Source organism: Gouania willdenowi, chromosome 16, assembly GCF_900634775.1.
Source record: "Gouania willdenowi chromosome 16, fGouWil2.1, whole genome shotgun sequence".
Classification (NCBI taxonomy): domain Eukaryota; kingdom Metazoa; phylum Chordata; class Actinopteri; order Blenniiformes; family Gobiesocidae; genus Gouania; species Gouania willdenowi.
Window position 1 is genome coordinate 15,002,482 of NC_041059.1, and position 18,943 is coordinate 15,021,424.

An 18,943-nucleotide genomic window follows, 5' to 3' on the forward strand; every position below is an offset into this window, starting at 1 on the left:
GTCACAGAACAGCGTCGCTTTCTTTTGTTGACAAGTCTTTGTTTTTGTTTTGTTTTTATTGAGCAAAAGTGCAGAATATAACAAAGGCACAATTAAAATAACAATAGCTAGGATAAAATATTAAAGTCAAAACCACAAGTTCAATCTCCACACAAAAAAACAAAACACACAATTGTAGAAAAATATAAAATAAAATAAATAATACGTACATAGGGGATTTTAAAGGGGATAAATCAATGGTACAGTAGAATACAGTTTTAAAGGGGTATGGTTTTTCTGTCAATTTCTTGTGTAAATTCTTCAATCATGTTTAACAAGTTTTTTGCTTTTTTTTTATTATTATTATTATTTATTTTATTTTTTTGGCATTTTAAAATATTGTAAAAATGAGTTGTGAAAGGCATTAAAATGAGGTTTGATTTTTGAGTATTTTGCTTTGCGTATAAAAAAATTGTCCAAGTATAATGATATTGATAAGGAAGTCATGGTGTGAGTTTTTCATTATAAGACCAAAGATAATAATATCCTTTTCTGAAAATTCTTTGTTGACATATGTGGATACAAAATTCAAAAGAAGAAGAAGAAGAAGAAGAAAAAAAAAAAGAAATATTTCCATCATCAGCACACAGATTTTGGTTTGATGTATCACAATTTTTCCAGACACAATAACAAAATGTACAAATATCGACCAAATCTATTTTCGTTCGTAATGATTTTTAATCATACAACAACAAAATAACTATACCAATCATAAAAAGCAATCCAATAATTCATTAAACTAAACACATTGTGCTCCCCTTACTCACCTATTTAGTTACTGTTGCTTGTATTGAACTGATTACTGTAAATTGCATATTTGCTTAAATCACATTCATGGAAAAAGATTCCATGTTTCCGAATTCTGCACTGATGTAATGTATTTTGTCAAGGCATGTTGATTAATTCAAATACTTCTATTTGAACAAATTTATAAATTTTCCCATTAATGCTGGAAAAAAAAAAATACAATTTGGAACCCATAACACAACCCAACAGTATGTAGACTTGTTAAAATTGTTTTCCAGAGCCAAATTTGTGTAAAATGTATACTACCAATAAATTTAAATATTATGTGAGTGCTTACACTTCCTTCCTGTTACTTTAAGGCTTCACTCCACTTTTTTTTCTTTCAGAGATGCATCCCCCATTTACATCTTCCCACCATTAACACTTCCAAATGCTATAATTTAGAAGAATGTCTGTTTCATATTAGTTATTGCAAGTTTTAAGTCATTGTGTTCCTGATGTGACAGTAAAAGAAAGGAGCCTGTATATAGTCAATTCTGTTGTAAAATTGCAATTTTATGCACCTTCACTTTTTTTTTCACATTTTGTGATGTTAGTTATCTTAAACTAATTTGAGCATAACTTTCCTTTAATACATAGTCAAAATCAATGGGTGGAAACCTCTTTTCAGACTTTTGTGTAAATGTAATAGAAATGTGACATTTAAACATACAGTTTTGTATTCACACCCTTTCGTCTTTAAAATTGAAACTCAGGTGCAGCTGATTTACATTGATTAGTCTTAAGATGCTTCTAAAGTCTTGAATTGAGACCACCAGTGTTAAATTCAGTTGATTGAACATGATTTGGAACGGCAGACCTCTGTTTCTATATAAAGTCTCATACTTGACAATGCATATCAGAATGGAAAATATGCAATGAGTTTATTCCAGAGCTCTGACAGAAAAATGGTGTAGATGCAGTGGTCATAGTCTTATAGGAAACGAAGGAAGTCAGGAAAGCTGCTATTTGCTAACCAAATAAACAAAGGAGGGCTACGTTTTTTTTTTTCCACCTCGGGACACCTGCAAGAGGATTGTTATGAGAATGTCTGACACTGGCTGAGTAAACCATCGTCTGCCTGTGAGAACGAAACATGTTTTGTCAGTGGGAAACACAACACAACTGTGTCTGGGAAGAAAAATGGTCGATTGCTGTTGTATGATTATTGTAATTATGTTAACCTGTTCTGCAAAAGAAAGAAAGAAAAAAGGTGTCACTTTTAGGAAGTCTAAAGTGGTTAATGCAGACAAAAATACAGAATAAATACAAACACAGATGTCCTTTTGAAATCTCTGGTCAGAATTCTAATTAAATAACTGTTGGTTGAAGGAAAGAGGGAGTTTTTTTTCTCCCACTGTCGCCAAATGCTTGTTCATGTGGATTTTTTGGGTTCTTTCTTCTTTTTTTACTATGAACTTTATATTTCGTTCAACGCTTTGAGATGACTTTGTTGTATTTTGCGCTATATGAATAAAGTTGAATTGAATTGAAGATTTCTGTTTGTTTACTTTGCTCTCCTTAGACAAAAGCCTTATGGAGGGCCATCTATACTGGTTATAAGACCAAAAGTATTTAAATTATTTGTTTTATTTCAAATAATATATTTTAGGTAATGTTTCGATTACATAATAGAATAAAACCAATGTGATTATTCATAAAAAAAATAAATAGGTTTCTTTGGGGCAGTGTTTCTGCTAACCCCGTAGATGTAGTGCTGGCTTCCTGCTTTTATCAAATAAAAATAAAAATACAGGACAATTGCTAAATATTGTAATGTACTCTTCTTAAAAAAAAGGAAGTCAAGCAGATACAACTCTTGTTTTCACAGTATATGTCTTGCTATTTAATTGGGAAGAAGACAAAGACACTGCAAACAACTTGGACTACGTTTTTAAAAATCCTGTGTAAATTAACAACATGAACACTGATTACCTTTTCACTTTGTAACCTGTTAGTGGGCACGGCATTAGCATTAGAAACAGGATATATAGGGAAAGGTAAAGATTCGAATTGGGATAACTATAATAAACGTGCTTCATAATGCATTTTTTGCAGTTCTCACATAAGTTTTTTACTTCTTTGTTCTTTATTCAAAAGAGTGACTGTGGCTGGGACTAACATAAATCCCTTTTTAGATGGTCATGGGGAGTAGACTATTCCCAGCCGGACAATACAGCTGCATTTGTTTCACCCAGGACAGTGTGTGTCACCTCTTAAAGGTGTAATACTGGGAAGCAAGTCATCTTTGATTTTGTCCTAACTTTATTTTTTTTATTTACCACTAGATCCTATTGAAGGTGGGTTGAGATCTTTAAAATCGAAAACTTATAAACAAACTGTGGAAAAAAAAAAAGTTAAAAGCTATCCTTTTCTCTATGATTTATGACCGAGAGGGAGATTTTAAAAATACTTTTACTGTTGTTTTCCAACTCTATTGTGTTTTAATCTCTGTTTAATATTTTCTGTTGCACTTTTTAATCATGAAAAGCACTTTGAATTGCATTTTCCTGTGTATGAAACGCAACAAATCACACAGTGAATTCATGAAAGGGGATTATCATCCAAGGTTAAGAGACACTGGAAATCAAAGTTTGCCAGGGTGTAATACACACTCCACTCCTGCAGGGGTCAGAGTTGTCATGTAGCCACAGCCAATGGACGGAGACTGTAGAGGAGGGAAATCACGCAGTTTCACTGAAACGGTGAGCTAAACAGGAAAGAATGAGACAGAAGGAATTTTTGTTCTCTTCCTTGGGACAAAATAAACAACACACAGCGCCGACAGACACCTAAGAACACTCTTAAGACTTCATTTTGTTTCTTTACTTCTAACAGTGAGTAACTTCTTCTTCTGTGTGTGTGTTGTGTGTGCGCGCCAGAAACACGTGTTTTTTTTCCCTCTTCAAACAAAACATGATGCCGTCTTTCCTCAAAGTAACATGGTAAATCTTTACTTTTCATTCTTCTTCTTCATTTTTTAGACACAATGAGCAAAATCTTGCGTTTGGAAGGCCTTGGCAGCAATGCGAGCGCTGAGGATATTCGCACATTTTTTGATTATCTGCACATACCGGAGGGTGGAGTATACATAGTTGGAGGAAGTCTTCAAGAAGCTTTCATTGCGTTCAAGACTGAGAGACAAGGTCAACTCGCCATGCTGCATTCTGGTAACCTCCTTAAAGGATTCCCTGTTACTCTGCACAGCAGCAGCATGGACGAGCTGGAGCTCAAACTGGAGTCAGTGTTAAAGAAGAAAAGAAAAAAGAAAACAACCTTCCAGCTTCCAATGAACAACACTGAGCCAGCGACAGCTCTCGCATGTGCCAACACCCCATCCCCTTCTCATACTACTACCAACGGTTCTCCATCAACGGCGTGCATAGTCGATCCCAACGCAGCAAACATGCCAACTCTGAAGTCTGATACTCAAATGGATAACAGTACAGCATTCATCCTTAAGATGCTTACCGCACTGAAAAGTCTACAATCTCCAGATCAAATCCAGGAAATTGATTCAGTTAAAACTAATGGTGACTCTATTGTGGCTGACAAAGTGGAGTCACATGGACAAAATGTAAACAAGGAGGCAGGTTACGTTAGGCTGTTTGGACTGCCTCCAACAACCACCAAAGAGGATATCTGCCAATTTTTCCATGGGTTGACTGTAGAAGAAGTAATTGTGAATGCTAAGTTAGAACATAAACATGCTTGTCTTGTAAAATTTGCAAGCACGGAGGATGCATCTGATGCTCTTCGATTCAACAAGGAGACATTTGGCACAGCCTGGGTGGAGGTGCGTGGCGCATCTGAGAGGATGTGGAATGATGTGCTGCAAGAATGTAAAATCGCTGAAGAACAACATTTTCTTCAACAAGATTCAGTTCCTAAAAGTGTGAAACACGATGATAAACGTCCCCTTGCCCGACTGAGTAAGAGGTCCTTGAAGCAATCTTCTGTGAAACCAACAAAAAAATTCAAACCCAACTGTGATTTAATGACTAATTCATTGCCGGCTGTGGAGCACATCATCATGGTTAGCAACTTGCCCAAAACTATAACAAAGACAGATCTCAAAGAATTGTTCAGATGTCCAAATATTCCACACAAGGATGTTCTTCATCTACTCGACAAAGTAAGCAACAGGACGGACAAAGCCTTTCTTGTTTTTGACAACACTGAGGATTTTAACTATGCAGTGAATCTCAATGGTTGCCATGTAGGCTGTGCACCCATTGAAGTTTCATCGATTACAAAGGAGAAGATGAGAGAAATGATGGCGGACTCTAATCCCAGCTATCTGAAGCCTTTTATGAAGGCTGGTAAAAAAATGAACAAATTTGGTTCTGTTAATGCAGCTCAAACATGCATGTTGATGAGAAACATGCCTGCAGATGTGCAAAAGAGTGAAGTACACAAGCTTTTGTACAAATTCAAAACAAAGGATAATGACGTTACGTTACTATACGACGAGGATGGAAGTGGCATTGGTGAAGCTGTGGTTCAGTTTAGGTCTGCAAAGTTAGCTGCACTTGCACTCAGGCTCCATGGGAAATTCTTTCTGGGTGCACATCTGCTTCTTACACTTATAACTGAATCACAGAAGGAGAATATCATCCTGAAATACCATCAAGGACATTGAACTGGATTATTCCAGACATGACCATAGTACAGGAATTCTCGAACATATTTACATTATCACACTAATCTAACACCAAACCAGTCTTTGAAGAGAATATTTCCTCAACTGTTAAGATGTCATTTGTACACATCTCTGCATCCAAGTCAATTTATAATAAAGATTTAAAAAAATAAAAATATAACATTCAAGCAGTATATTTATTTTCACACAAATAACTAAAAATAACAAATCTTTCTAGAGTCTGTTGCAGTCTCATGTGGAACGGCTCAATATTGTGTGTTCTGAAAATTCCTTGAAAAAGAAGCACATTTAAATGGCACATACCATGGCCTATGTTAACTTTTGTTTTTACTGGTTTGAAAATGAAAACATGAATTTCAATCTATCACTCAAAACTTTTATTAGATTTAATAAAATGGACTCATCACCTAAAATAAGTTGGAAATGTGCATGTACAATGTAAATGTTACTAATGTAAATACGGGCGGGGGTAAAAACTAAACAAATAAATTTAACATTGATTTATTTGAAAGATAAAATTGGAGATAATTGTCATCTGCAATTCATCATCGGTAAAATCTTGAAGGACCATCAGAAAATCTTGAGGGACCTGGGGGAAAACAAGAAATCTGATTTACTTACTGACCCACACGTATAAGAGGATCGTTGGTGCCTACGTACCCGAGTATTGATTACTACCTCCTGGGAATCTGGACGGTGATTGGGAAAAGTTGGAGTTGCTCATTGACATGTAGTTCAGACTCGAACCCTGAGGAGAAATCAAGAGCACAAATGTTTTTTTTTTTTTTTTTTTAAAGTTACTTTATTCAGAAGAGAAAAGAAAACAAAAAAGAACGTTTACATAGCAGTTATAACAAACAGCGATTAAAAGTTGTATTCAAGCTTATCCGTTTAACATTTGTCGACAACAAATATTTGGCACTAGACCACAATGGATGAGCTTTAACACAAATGAAAAGCCTCCTTACCTTGTTTACACTCCTCAGTCTGTACTCCATCAGCACATCTGTTAGTTTTTGAGTCACTTTCAGGACCAGCTGTGCATCATCCTCATTCTCAATTTGGAAAGAATCCTGAAAAAATATATTCCAAAATGTAAGGCATTCTATTTAAGAGAATTTTTTTTAAAAATAAATCCTTCCATATATGTAAATTTTGAGACAAATTGGACCTACCAAGTACAACAGCAATGTGCTGCAGAGGGTTTTAGGAGATGCTCCCGGTAAACCTGGTCTGTCTATTGGCCTGTTCATTGGCCCATCCATCTGACCACCCAGGTATTTGTCAGGATACAAGTTTCCATGGTTTTCCTCGTGGTGTCCACTCAAATAACCATCTGTGCCTCCCATAGCGGAGTGGCCCTCCATATGGCCCAGGAAAGGTCTTTGATTTGTTCTAGGGTGAGGAAAGTCTGACCTAGAAGGGAATTTTCTAAAGCCTGGCTGACTGTATTCATCCAGACGGTCAGAGAAAGGATCACCTCGACGGGGGAATGGCCCAGGAAATTCGGAATCTGTGAGATAAATTGATGTTCAATGCAGAATACTTTGAATTGATACCTTGCAATATACATTGCAATATTTTTGCCCACGATAATGATATCACGATACGGCGATAACCAATATATTGCAGGAAAATTCATCCACCACGATACACTGATGTGTCACTGAAGAAATTCATAATTTATTGACTGCACTGAATCCATTTCACTGGAATTACAAAACATTGTCAATCAATTTCACATGAATGACAGCCAAGTAAAACAAAGTGTATACTGCACAGTGGCTCTTCTTAACACACACTGACCACAACTAGTCCAAAGTTCGTTGTGTTTGTCTTTAAAGGAAGACTGATACAAAATAATGCTTCACCAAAATATTGTTAATGATGTTTGTGCAAGTTAACTTTATATAATTAAAAACAAAATGAATTCAGAAAATACTAGTTTCAGTGCTAGTATTATAAACTTCTCTGTAAACATGGACACATCCGTGCTGCTTAACAGGCAGAATGAACTTGTTTTATAAAAACTGGGAAATTTCACTGCATATGCAAAATAAACATTTCAGTCAGTGCGTTACCCTGGCACTGATGGTCTCGCCCACAACAACACACTTTTCCCACGGATCTTCTGTAGCTCTGATGAGATGGTAACACACTGAGCAAATCTCAATTATTTGCCCTTGCCTTGAGATGATGCATACAATCGAACCAATTGTAATTGGGGTTTCATCTAACTATTGTAGCATAGCGTACCTGTTTCTTTTTTCAGAGGCAAACTCTTAAAATAAGGTAAGCCAGTTAAAGCCATATGCCAAATGTCACACAGGAACCTTTATTACCAGAGGTGTAAAGAACAACATCAACATTTATAAAACAAATTATGTGCATTTGTGCACATTTTAAAAACAACTTCAGCTGACCAAAGTGCCATACTGTAAATTACAATTAACTATCAATTATTTATTGTTACTGACAATTGTGAATTTATCAGATACTGTTATCCAAAGTATTATAATATGATTGCCTTCTGAGGACTGTCCCTTTAAGGGCCATGGTAACGTAAAGTCAGAGTTCAGTCAGACCTGCCTTCTTCCTGGTTTGTACGGAGCGTATGAACGGAGTTTTGTTTTCTGTTACCGTTAGGGCTGGGCGATATATCGAATATACTCGATATATCGCAGCTTGTAGTCTGTGCGGTGTTGAAAATGACCATACCGTTAAACTCGCTGACTTTTTTTTTTTTTTTTAAATATCTTAGTGGCATTATGCACAAAAGGTGCACTTAAATTTAGTGTTGTTTTGAAATGTCATCTTAATGACAACATGCACAAAAGGGCACTATTTGTTTTAAAATATTGGAGTGGCATTATGTACAAAAAGTGCACTTTAATTTTGTGTTTTGAAATGCCATGCGAGTTGCATCCTGCACTAATGTCTTGTTTTGAAATGTCTCTGTGACAATTTTGCACAGAACGTGCACTTTCTGTTGACAATTTTATGTTTGAGCCACTCACTGTTTAATAAATACAGTTATGTCAACTTTGACTTAGTTGTGATATCCCCTTTTTTGCATGAAAGTTTAAAATTGGCATATATTAATGCAGTATGATCAAGAATGTTTTAATGTAGACATATAGAATCATCATACTGGTGTGATTTTGTGCATCAAAGTGTTAATTCAAGGGTAATGCAAAATATCGAGATATATATCGTGTATCGTGACATGGCCTAAAAATATCGCGGTATTTATAAAAGGCCATATCGCCCAGCCCTAGTTACCGTCCCATCTAAAATGACATAAGTAGTGTTTGAGCTACCTCTGCATACAATAAATGTGCAGTGTGACGTAACGAGTAGTTTTGAGTCCTGTTTACAACCTTATCGACCCGCGGAGACCTCCAAAATTCTACAACGTGCACACTGAAACACTTCCGCACGCACTCACTCGCACACAGTGACACTGAAGTCAAACCATTTCCAATTTATTTAACCATTATTCTTTTTACTACCTAACTCTTCGTTGGCTAACTCTGTCTCAATGTTGTCCCTGCAGAGGTGAAGAGGGGGGACTTCATCAGCGCGTGTGTTAAGTTTCATTCAGAGGGAAATAGTGGGAGAGAGGAGGCAGGACAGGGTTAAGATATAGAGTAAGAGGAGAAAAAGGAATAATGTTGGCTCTACGGAAAAAACTTTTGTTACGTGAATTATATCAATATTGTAATATAGTCCTATGCTATATCCATTAAATAAATTTTGATATTTATTAAAAACTATCGCCCAGCCCTACTCAGCGCCTGATGAGCAACGGACCGAGCTTTACAGGCACAGTAAAGTTAACCAGGCACTGGTCGGCTCTGTATTTAGAAGTCAATAATGATTTGCATAGTTTTTTGGCCGTTTAGATGGGGTTTCAGGTGGTTTAGGTGATGTTTAACTCAGCCAAGACGGGAGATGGAGGACAGTGCACCTAATGAGCGTTCCCAGAAACACTTACCCATAAAAAAAAACCTTCCTTGCCTCACAGTGAAATATTTCTGTAGATTCTGTCCACAAATTCATTAACATGGATTTTATAGGGCCTTATATTTAACTTGTGTAATAAGATTTTTAAAAAAAATAATAATAGAGAGGTATTTGGCGCCAGTGAATTGATAACGTACCGCTTGACAAAACCTTGAGATATATCGTATCTTTATTTTGGCTCACCCTTAACACACAAAGTTTTTTCAAAGAGTTTATTGAAAACAAAAGAGACTCACTAAATGGTGGTCCCATACGATTCATTCCTGATGGTTGTTTTGGCTTTGTTGACCCTGTGCAAAAGGAAAATAAGAAAGCAATGGACAATAATCAGAAGCCGTCTGTTATAATAATTGATCATTTTAGTCTAAGGAGTAAATAATGTTTATTAATTTAAAAATAATTACTGTAACAATGATAAATGTAGTAAAGTAACTAACTCACCGAGTCCTTTGAATGCGAGCACTTTGGAAGGCTCCTTCAGAACCACCTAAACACACAAAAAGAACCATAATCTCAGTGACTCACCTTGTTTTAAATGGCATATTTATTATGAGATCATTTAGGGAATTGAAAGCAAATAAATATCAGTCTTTACTGAGCCTTTAGCTTATAAAGCCATTTACAAGTTCACTGCTCTCCTTCCAAGAGAGAGGCTTTAATGTTTTGATCCGACCTTAAAGCTAAAGAGATGCTGCATCACCCGCTTCAATTTCTCCACACTTGTCACTAGGCTTAACTGATTACACAACACAATATGCAAAACTATAACCTCACGTTGCACTTCCTACTTAAAATAGTCGACTCTTCCCACCCCTTCCATTATCCTACCCTAACTCTGTCTTCCCTGTACCCTTCCCCCTCACTAAGGTGTAACACTGCCCTATCTTTTTATATTCTTCCTTTAATAAATGCATTTATTTAATTGCAATAATAAAATATGCATAGCTGTCATGAAAAGATTGCACTACATCTAGTGTTGACCTTTGACAGACAAGGTAAAAGAAAAAAAAACACTGAAGATGGACGTATCGAATCATCACCGTCATGCATGTTATTCTAGGTCTAATACTTAAAAAACCTCTTCTGAGTTACTGATGATGAGGGTTGCGGTTTTCTGATCACGCTGAGGGCAATCCCAGTGCCAGCGTTATTTAAAGGGGACATATCATGGTTTTAAATCCTTCCTTTTTAGATATAAATCATACAGTTGTGGTCTATATAAAGCGGAACTGCAATGCTTGGTTCTGAATTCCTCATTATTATAGCTCCACAGGCCCCTTTTCTACCCCTTTTCTGATGTGCTTCTGAGAGCAACTCTTTTGGTGCGGTCTCTTTAAATGCAAATGAGACACTCCATACCCCACCCCCTCTTCAGGTGACACTTGGTTCAACTCCACCCTGCTCGGCCATTTTTGTAGTTTTATAGAAGAGATACGGCTATGTAGCGGCGCATAAACTTTTTATTCAGAGGTTATTTACAAAATGTCAACAACGGAATACTTGTCCATCCAGCTATACGTGTTTGAGCCAGAGTCTGACCCAGCGGAGCGAGATGAAAATGAAGATGATGAACCTGCAGAACCCAAACAAGTGAGCTAGCACAAGCACCGAGCTAACGCTAGCGCCAAGCTAACGTCACGAAATGCATTTTAATACAGTCTTCAAAGACAAAAATGGCAAAATGAAATGACTAATGAAAACTTTAGACTTAAATTAAATCACGTAGGCCAAATCATCAAGGATCTAAAACGAGCACACAGCGCTAACATATGAAGTCTGAAGACGGTGCAACTGCTAATGCTAACAAAACAATGACAGGGACGTCTTATCACACTTTTTAGCATTATTTACAGCTTACCGAAGTGCTCTGTTCGTCGTCTCCAAAGATAGAAGGAATTGAACTCTCAATCAGACAAATTCTTTCGGGAAATCCTTCTTTATACTGGCGGAGGTTGCAGAAGCAGTCATCCTTGAAGTGCTTCGCGCACACAAAAATGACCTTACCCACAGATGTGGGTACATTTCCGTGAAAAATAAAACTCAACCAGGCACTTCGAAAAGGTTCTGATGCTGGGAGACGGTGTAATGAAGCGTGTGGGTTACTACATCCAACAACCGAACATTTTGACTTATCCTCTCGTAACTTCGGCATCCTCGAGCTTGGACTACAAAATAAAAGCGAGAAATAAAATTTGCGGATTGCTCGAAGTGTTGGACCTGGAGTTGATGTACTAATTTGGCAGTTCCGCTGCAAATACTGTGATGTAATAGTTAAAAAAACGTAATGGAGAATAGAAAAATCGAAACAGATTGAAAAATATGAGCAAAACAGAATATAAAGATATCTACGGAGCACCTGAAGAGACTAATTTGATTTTTTCTGTACTTCTAAGCACTCTAAATATACAACAAAATGCATTTAAGGGCTAAAAAAGTGGATTTAGCATGATATGTCCCCTTTAAATATGATTTGGATATGAAGGCACATACGCCTGTTTCCATGCAAGTCTTTGTACATAAGGCCCCTGATGATATTGAGGCCATTAGAGAATAGTTATCTCTGCTATTGTCAGCACTGGGGCGGCCATTGAGAGTCTGGGTTTCTGATGCCATCAGTTCTTCAGCAACAAATCAAGAAACTGAACGATTCCATGAATGGAAAGGCTTATGAATGTTATTAAAAAGTACGGTCGCTATAGTGGTCTCTTTTTTTTCTTTTCATAATTTTGAGTTCATCATTAAATCATTTAAATTTTAACAGATAAAAATGAATAAGTGAGATAGTAAAATGTTCATTTCTCCTTTAGTGGCAAAATAATATGCAAATTATTTGTGCATATTCATTGAAGTAAGTCAAAATCTTAAATTAGCTTTCCTAACAATTCCGCACAGTATGTGCATGAGTTTCCAACAATCACTACGAAGCAGTTAAGTAAATTAAATTATACCTTTTACAGTAGTCCAGTTGTTACACAATTTAGAAACAAACTATTTCAAAGTTATGAACTGCCTGGAAAGTGATACTTTTATACAAACCATCTGCACCGTACGCACTGTACTCACCCTACAAACATTTTAGTCACCATCACTGTGACTGACCTTTATTTGACCTTTTCCTTCCATTTGCTCCACTTCGGCTGCAGCGTCTTTAATTGCCTTCCTGACTTCTGAGTCCCTGGTGGCTTCATCCTCTTCCCAGCGAACCTTGTCAGGGTAGCGTTTTTTCTGTGTAACAAAAAAAAAAACCACAGCAACACTTATGGACTCTAATGTAGTAAAGGCGATGAAAGAGAAAAAACAACACTCACCATGTATTTTAAGGAATGTTTCCAACCTTTAACATGATCAATTATTTCATTCTGCAGACGGGAGACGGAGCAGAGCTTACACTGGTAGTGTGGAGGAGTAGATTTGCTCGGGCTTCGGTACTCCCACACATAGTGGAGGCCTGAAAATACATTAAAAAAAAATTTAATCTACATGAAGAAAGGACCAAAGATGTGATGGGTAGAAAGCTCATCTTCTTACCAATGATGGTTTCTGGAATCCCCTTCACCTGTTCGCTGAGGCAGGGAAGAGTTTTTATAGAATTCCCCTTTGAAAACACTAAAAAAGAAATTGCACAACTTTGGTCAATATCAAAATAACACTTTTCAATGATCTACAAAAAAACAAAGGTGATATTTCCTAAAACACAAGTTAAATGTTTTCTTCCAATACCCGTAATGTTTTATGCCAGGGCTGCTTTTATTTGCTCAACAATCAAAACTTTTTGAATCATGTGCAACTGTAGTCATAGAGATGAAAAGAAGGGAGCTTTTCCAGTCTACAAAGTCTACAGCGCATTGAATGTGCCAAGGTACAGAAGTAGAACCTTCTGTGCTGCATTATCAAAGCAGTCTTGCAAATGCTCCATAAATGGTCAACAGGTCAAGTTTATTGTGCCAAAAATAACAGATTAATGTCATAGCTGCTGTAACACAGCCAGCTGCAGAAAAAGAAAAGAAAAAAGTTGAAAACAATGGCGACCCATTGCTAATGCATGGTCTTATTACTGATTGACCTGCTGTTCAAAGACAACACAATGTAATGGAGAATCAACGAAGCACAAGTACAGGTAAAATTATCTGTGCCTTAGAAATAATTTAGGACTGCATAAAACAATCATTTTGATGCAAGAAATGGAAATATTCTTGCAAAACATCTGCAGTCACTTTCAAACCCTGTGTAAACTTCACCACAGGAAGTCCCCACAACTTAGTGGGTGTGAGTTTAGTGATGAACATGCCACCACCACCACCACTTCATATCACGAAGAAGGGAAATCATCATCAAAAGCTTCAGCTTGAACCTATAAATTTTAGTTCCGCGTGAAGAATTAAACTTACCTATGTCACCAGAATACTGCGGCTGCTTTTTCTGTTGACAGAGGGAATAAACCCACGAGGAAAGAGACACATGCAGGCATTAGTGACAAGATGAAGCTCGACAGATGACTGAACTTCTTTTTCACTATTGCCATAGAGCAAAAAAAAATTACTCAGTGGTCCTTTATAATCACTGCAAAAAGCAGTGACACTCACAGGAATATAAAACTTTAATCCAAGTATGGTAGTTTGGAGTGCAGTTCTCAATGAATGAGAACTTAACGCCAACATATTGCCACTCAATGGAAAAACAGAAAAGCTGGTACAGCAGAATGAAGACAAAAATAAAATGTTATTTTGTCTTCAGTGGCAACATGTAACTGTTGTGCTAATGTCTCAGTCAGAATGAAACTAAGAAATCACTGGACAACATGACCAGAACAACAGGAGGTTCAAAGAGACAAACCAGCTAAAAAAAAGTCTTGAAAAACGTTCTTTACGTCAGGCTTTGACAAGAAAGGAGCCATACAAAATAAAAAACTGCTCAGTGAAATAATGATTTTTAATATGCTCATCTATCTATAAAAGCAAGGAATCTCTGTCCGTCTGTGGCTCAAATCTCTCTGGTGTTCAGGGACAGACAGAGCTCATAAATGCTACATAGCTGCAGCTTGGTTCAAAGCTGGGCGACATTGCATTTTTTTGGACTGTAATGCTACAGGTAATTTATAATTTCATAAAATTATCTACCGTGAGCAAAGCAGAGCTACTAGCTGTGTGCGCCCAGAGTCAATCACTGCACAGTTCTGCTCCGGTGCATGTCAGAGCAAATCACAGTGGCGAGCTAGAGTCGCTGAAGAGCTTGAGTAGCTACGTGAGCACGCACCAGACATGCACGCACACAGCCAAGCAGACACGGACCACTGCTATACTGTAGATGCTCCCATTGCATTGTTTCATTATCTCATTTACACCAAAGAGTTGTTTGCTTTATGTGACACAGCTTTATTTCACTCGCATCTGTGCACAAACGTGAAAACCTATGTGGGAACCGCAAAAATATCGATGGATTGGAGCAAAGCAGCTGAGCGCCAACTTCTTCCTGAGTCTACCGGCTTGAACAGTATCTGCTGTTAGTGCCTGTGTGTGTTTGTACGTGTGTGCGTGCATGTTTTGTTTATTAGCTCGAGCATAATAAAAGAGTGAGTCCTAGAGCAGAGCGATGCACTCTCATTTACTTTTGCTTTCACAGCGGACACTTCTGTCCGTTTCAGGATACTGAAGCGCGCATGTGTGTGTGCACCCACCTCCACTGTTCACCTGTAAATATGGACTATAACACTTATTTTGCCAATCATTGAAAAGGACATACAGCTTATAATCAATCTGCTCTGGTCACATACACTCTCACTTCGCACATGGTAGAGCGACAACAAGGGCATTCATCCACAGTTAAAGGGACATGCACAGATAAAGATTTATTTGTACAAATGTATGTCTTATTTTAGATTATACCTAAATCGCACACGCTATTTCACTTTGTATCTGCAAATACACCCCTTTATAACACTACATAGTACAGAGTGTGTACACTTCTTTGCACATTTAACATTCAAAAATATTAATTTGGCCATAACTGCCAACTGTAATTAAGCTCCCACATAAATACATACTTCCGACGGGCACTGTACGAGTTAAGAAAATCCAAGGGACTGGACTTTACTTGTTAACTGGACTTGTTTGGAGCAGTTAACCTCAGAAAACTGAGATCACTGCCTTGTGGGTTTGGCAGGCATCCACGAACTTAGGTTAAAAAAAAAAAAAATACAAAAAATATACCATTATCCAAACCATGGCTATTTGAAAAAATATCAATATGAAATCAGGTTTTCCCATTTTAAGTCACATATAGGTAAACCGGTGTAAGTCTGTTAAGTGGTTTGCACCTACCTTCTTATAGTTTGGTTGCCGTGGCACAGTGTTGCGCACAGGTTGGTTGTTCACAGCACCATCCTCCATTTTCCAAAGTTATTTAGATCTAAAACACACAAAATGACTCAAAATTATTATTTTGTTAGCCATGACTATTTAGAATAGATAACATTTTGCCAATGTTATAATTGATTTTGAACATTTTCTGCTTGGTTTATTTATGAAATAGGGGTACCCTGATTTTAAAACAAATTTGAACAACAGTTTATTATTCACTCTGTTTCTCTGATTTTTGGGGATTGATTTTAGCCTGATTTTCATGTTTGTGTTGTGCGTGCATGGGGGGGGGGGGTAGAGCATAGCCATGCATGTTGACTTAATCAGAATCATAATTCCTTTATTAATCCCAGGGGGAAATTGCTTAAGAAATGGCTGAACTAAAATGGTTTAGTTCACAGACAATGTTGCCATGGTAACAGACTCAGAGAAGAACATACCTCGCATTCAGGAATGGAATACTCAAGAGTTTGCCTCATTTGAGCCTGAACATACTCAGAGTTTGAACATAATTCACTTTATGGAATACCCCTCTGACCATAAGTCTGTTGTTTGTAGTGATACACCGAGAAAACAAGTGGCTGGAAGAGCGAACGAGCAAACCCTGCGCTCAGTGCGCACTTGTCTGGATATGAAGCGGTGGATTGAACGGTGTTGTGATAATCTACTCGCCCTCTTCCCGATTGGCATCGACCGGCCATTAGAGCACATAGACAATCAACGAAGGTGGAGTTAATTTAATGATTCACAAGTGCCAGAAAGTCTCACCCTCCATGTTAAAGTGTATCTTCCATATTAAAGCCCATGTATTGAGTGTTGTATGATATATCATGTAGAACATAATAAATAATAACACTGCTTAATTTATTAGGCAGGCCCATAATACAGCTTTCAAAACTTACAGAAATGAAAAATAAAAATAAAAATAGCTAGATTGGTACATTTGTTTTCATTCCTTATTTGTGATGGAAAACTTGAGATGTTCTATATATATATATATTTTTTTTTTTTTTTTTTTGCTGCCCCCCTTAGCAAGAATCTCATACTCTGCTATGGTTATAACCTAAGCCAACCCTGACCCTAGGTTAGAGGGGTAGCTAAAAAATACATATGAGCTTAAATAAAACTGACGGAACTTTAAGTCACGTGGTGCCCCTATCACATCAACTAAACTGACCAATGAGGGGCGCTGCGTATGAATAGACTGGGAGTCCGTATCAATAGCCACGCCCTTAATTGATTCGTCGGCAAGCCCAGTAGCACCGGGGGTTGTCCGTACGGCAACCATAGGCAGTGGCTATCCGTACGGTTTCCGTATCAATATACCGACATTCTATCCGTAAGCCCCTATTTGGACAGTTTAGGTCGCGCGACTTAGACTAAATCTTACCCTAACCCTAAAAATTGTTGCGATATTGAGTTATAATCTAAAACTAACCCTAAAACGCTACGTACTTGTTCTTCGGTAACCGCACCAATAGCACCACGGTTGTCCGTACGACAACCATACAATAAGACACTTTCTTGAATCTAATAGTTTGTCGTTTTTAGGTTTTGTATTGTAGCCATATAAATTACTAATAATAAAGATTGAGTGATTAAAGTCTATCACAAAACAGGTGTTGTGACCGAAAGAGTCGCAGTCTGCGTGTACCTTTCAATGTAGTAACCCTAGCTAACCTCTCATTACGTCATTACCCCCATTGGGACTTCCAGAAGTTGATATCAGCAGCTATACAGTGACTCTCTTATAATCTTAATTCTACATTCTTGCCTGTTTTCGAGATTGTGTTGTTAGCCGCTCCGACGGGCAGATCCTAGCCGATAGCCATTGCATCATGAACTTTTGCCTGTTTAAAACACGTTATTTTTTCCCCCCCTCAAATGGCATTTTTAGACTGGAATGTAAAGCACTAATATGGTACAAAAATATTTATAAATTTTAAAATTATATAAACTTTCGTATAATTGTTTGAAAAAAAGCAACAACAAAAGAGAAGCAATGTAATTTCAGGCGTTAGTGTGGGCAGCTGTATAGTGCGTTTGTTTTACTTCTCGACGTTCCACGGGGAGAAAAAAACCTAAGCCTTGATATCACAGTGTGAGGGATTTAAACAAATATTATTATTAGAAAATATTACTTTGACTTTAATGATCAATTATTGCTTAACACGATACACAAGATGCCTGTGGTGACATACGAGCATTGTTCGATGTTTCCTGTTCAAACTGTCGGTGTGAGCTTGCAGAATTTACGACCGTACCCTAAAGGCCAAGACGGACACTGAAACAGACAGTGCTGTGATGTTTTTTTTAAATCACCATATATGTTTATAATGTATATGCTTTTCACTGTCACCATAGACATTATATCACAGACTGTAAAAATAACATTATATACGTATATAATGTCTATGGTGACAATATATTTATTTATGACCCGAATTCTTTCTTTTCTTCTTCTTTAATTTAAACTCATTTACATACAATACAACATAATGTAATACAGAGATTAACATACAACTACAAATTAATTGGAAGACAATAAAAGGAACAGAAAACAAAAGAATAATAAACAAAATAATCATAAGGGATGGCTTAGGTGCTTAGATTTCTTGAATGTTTTTTATGGCCTTGTTGTTTGCAGTGGTTTCAATTGTGTGAAAATACTGGGTACTCGTTTTGAAAGTGATGTTGATTTGTTTTGTTTTGGCTCCATTTGGCTTTGTGTACTGTATGTGGTATTTAGCAAAGAATATTAGGGTTTGAATCAGAAGCGAGAGGTCTTCAGGAAAGGTGGGGTTATCAAAGTATAAGAGGATGAGACCGGCCATATATCCTGTTTTATTGTAAATACGGCAAATTACTAGTGGATCCAGAGGTTTTTACTTTTAGTGCAATTTCAAAGCAGGTGACTACTTGTTTCGATCTTTTTTTTGCTGGCAGAATATGCGAATATAATTAATATCTAACTTAAATCTTTCCAAGGGATTTTTTTTTTTTTTTTTTTTTGCTGGATATATATTGTGAAGAATTTTGAAGTTGACCCTGCCGAAAAAAGTCAGAGATTTTT

At 37.0% G+C, this 18,943-nt stretch overlaps 2 protein-coding genes across 4 annotated transcripts; one reads left to right on the forward strand and one right to left on the reverse strand.

The window, feature by feature from the left end:
- The first annotated feature begins 3,493 nt into the window (after positions 1-3,493).
- On the forward strand, positions 3,494-5,655 carry rbm12ba (RNA binding motif protein 12Ba). The gene is made up of 2 exons (XM_028471486.1): positions 3,494-3,662; positions 3,810-5,655. Exon 2 carries the CDS (start codon positions 3,815-3,817, stop codon positions 5,465-5,467), a length of 1,653 nt encoding a protein of 550 aa, XP_028327287.1. The 5' UTR covers positions 3,494-3,662; positions 3,810-3,814; the 3' UTR covers positions 5,468-5,655.
- Positions 5,656-5,850: 195 nt separating this feature from the next.
- Positions 5,851-17,719, reverse strand: LOC114478413 (uncharacterized). Of its 3 annotated transcripts, none has more exons than XM_028471487.1 (12): positions 17,645-17,719; positions 15,832-15,919; positions 13,903-13,933; positions 13,043-13,120; positions 12,823-12,962; positions 12,614-12,739; positions 9,956-10,001; positions 9,751-9,804; positions 6,664-7,001; positions 6,457-6,561; positions 6,149-6,236; positions 5,851-6,077 (listed from the first exon to the last, which is right to left on the reverse strand). In XM_028471487.1, exons 2-12 carry the CDS (start codon positions 15,898-15,900, stop codon positions 6,034-6,036), a joined length of 1,119 nt encoding a protein of 372 aa, XP_028327288.1. In that variant the 5' UTR covers positions 15,901-15,919; positions 17,645-17,719; the 3' UTR covers positions 5,851-6,033. The 3 variants fall into 3 exon arrangements, with proteins under 3 accessions (XP_028327288.1, XP_028327290.1, XP_028327289.1); XM_028471489.1 differs by having other exon boundaries at positions 17,570-17,692; XM_028471488.1 differs by having other exon boundaries at positions 17,525-17,664.
- Positions 17,720-18,943: the final 1,224 nt, after the last annotated feature.

Excerpts from the sequence above, each read along its gene's own strand:
- LOC114478413 (XM_028471487.1), bottom strand. The coding sequence starts at position 15,900 with ATGGAGGATGGTGCTGTGAACAACCAACCTGTGCGCAACACTGTGCCA. Across the intron at positions 13,934-15,831 it reads GGCAACCAAACTATAAGAAG|AAAAAGCAGCCGCAGTATTC; the intron begins GTAGGTGCAAAC and ends CTCTGTCAACAG. Across the intron at positions 6,078-6,148 it reads AGGTAGTAATCAATACTCGG|GTCCCTCAAGATTTTCTGAT; the intron begins GTACGTAGGCAC and ends GTTTTCCCCCAG.
- rbm12ba (XM_028471486.1), top strand. The coding sequence starts at position 3,815 with ATGAGCAAAATCTTGCGTTTGGAAGGCCTTGGCAGCAATGCGAGCGCT.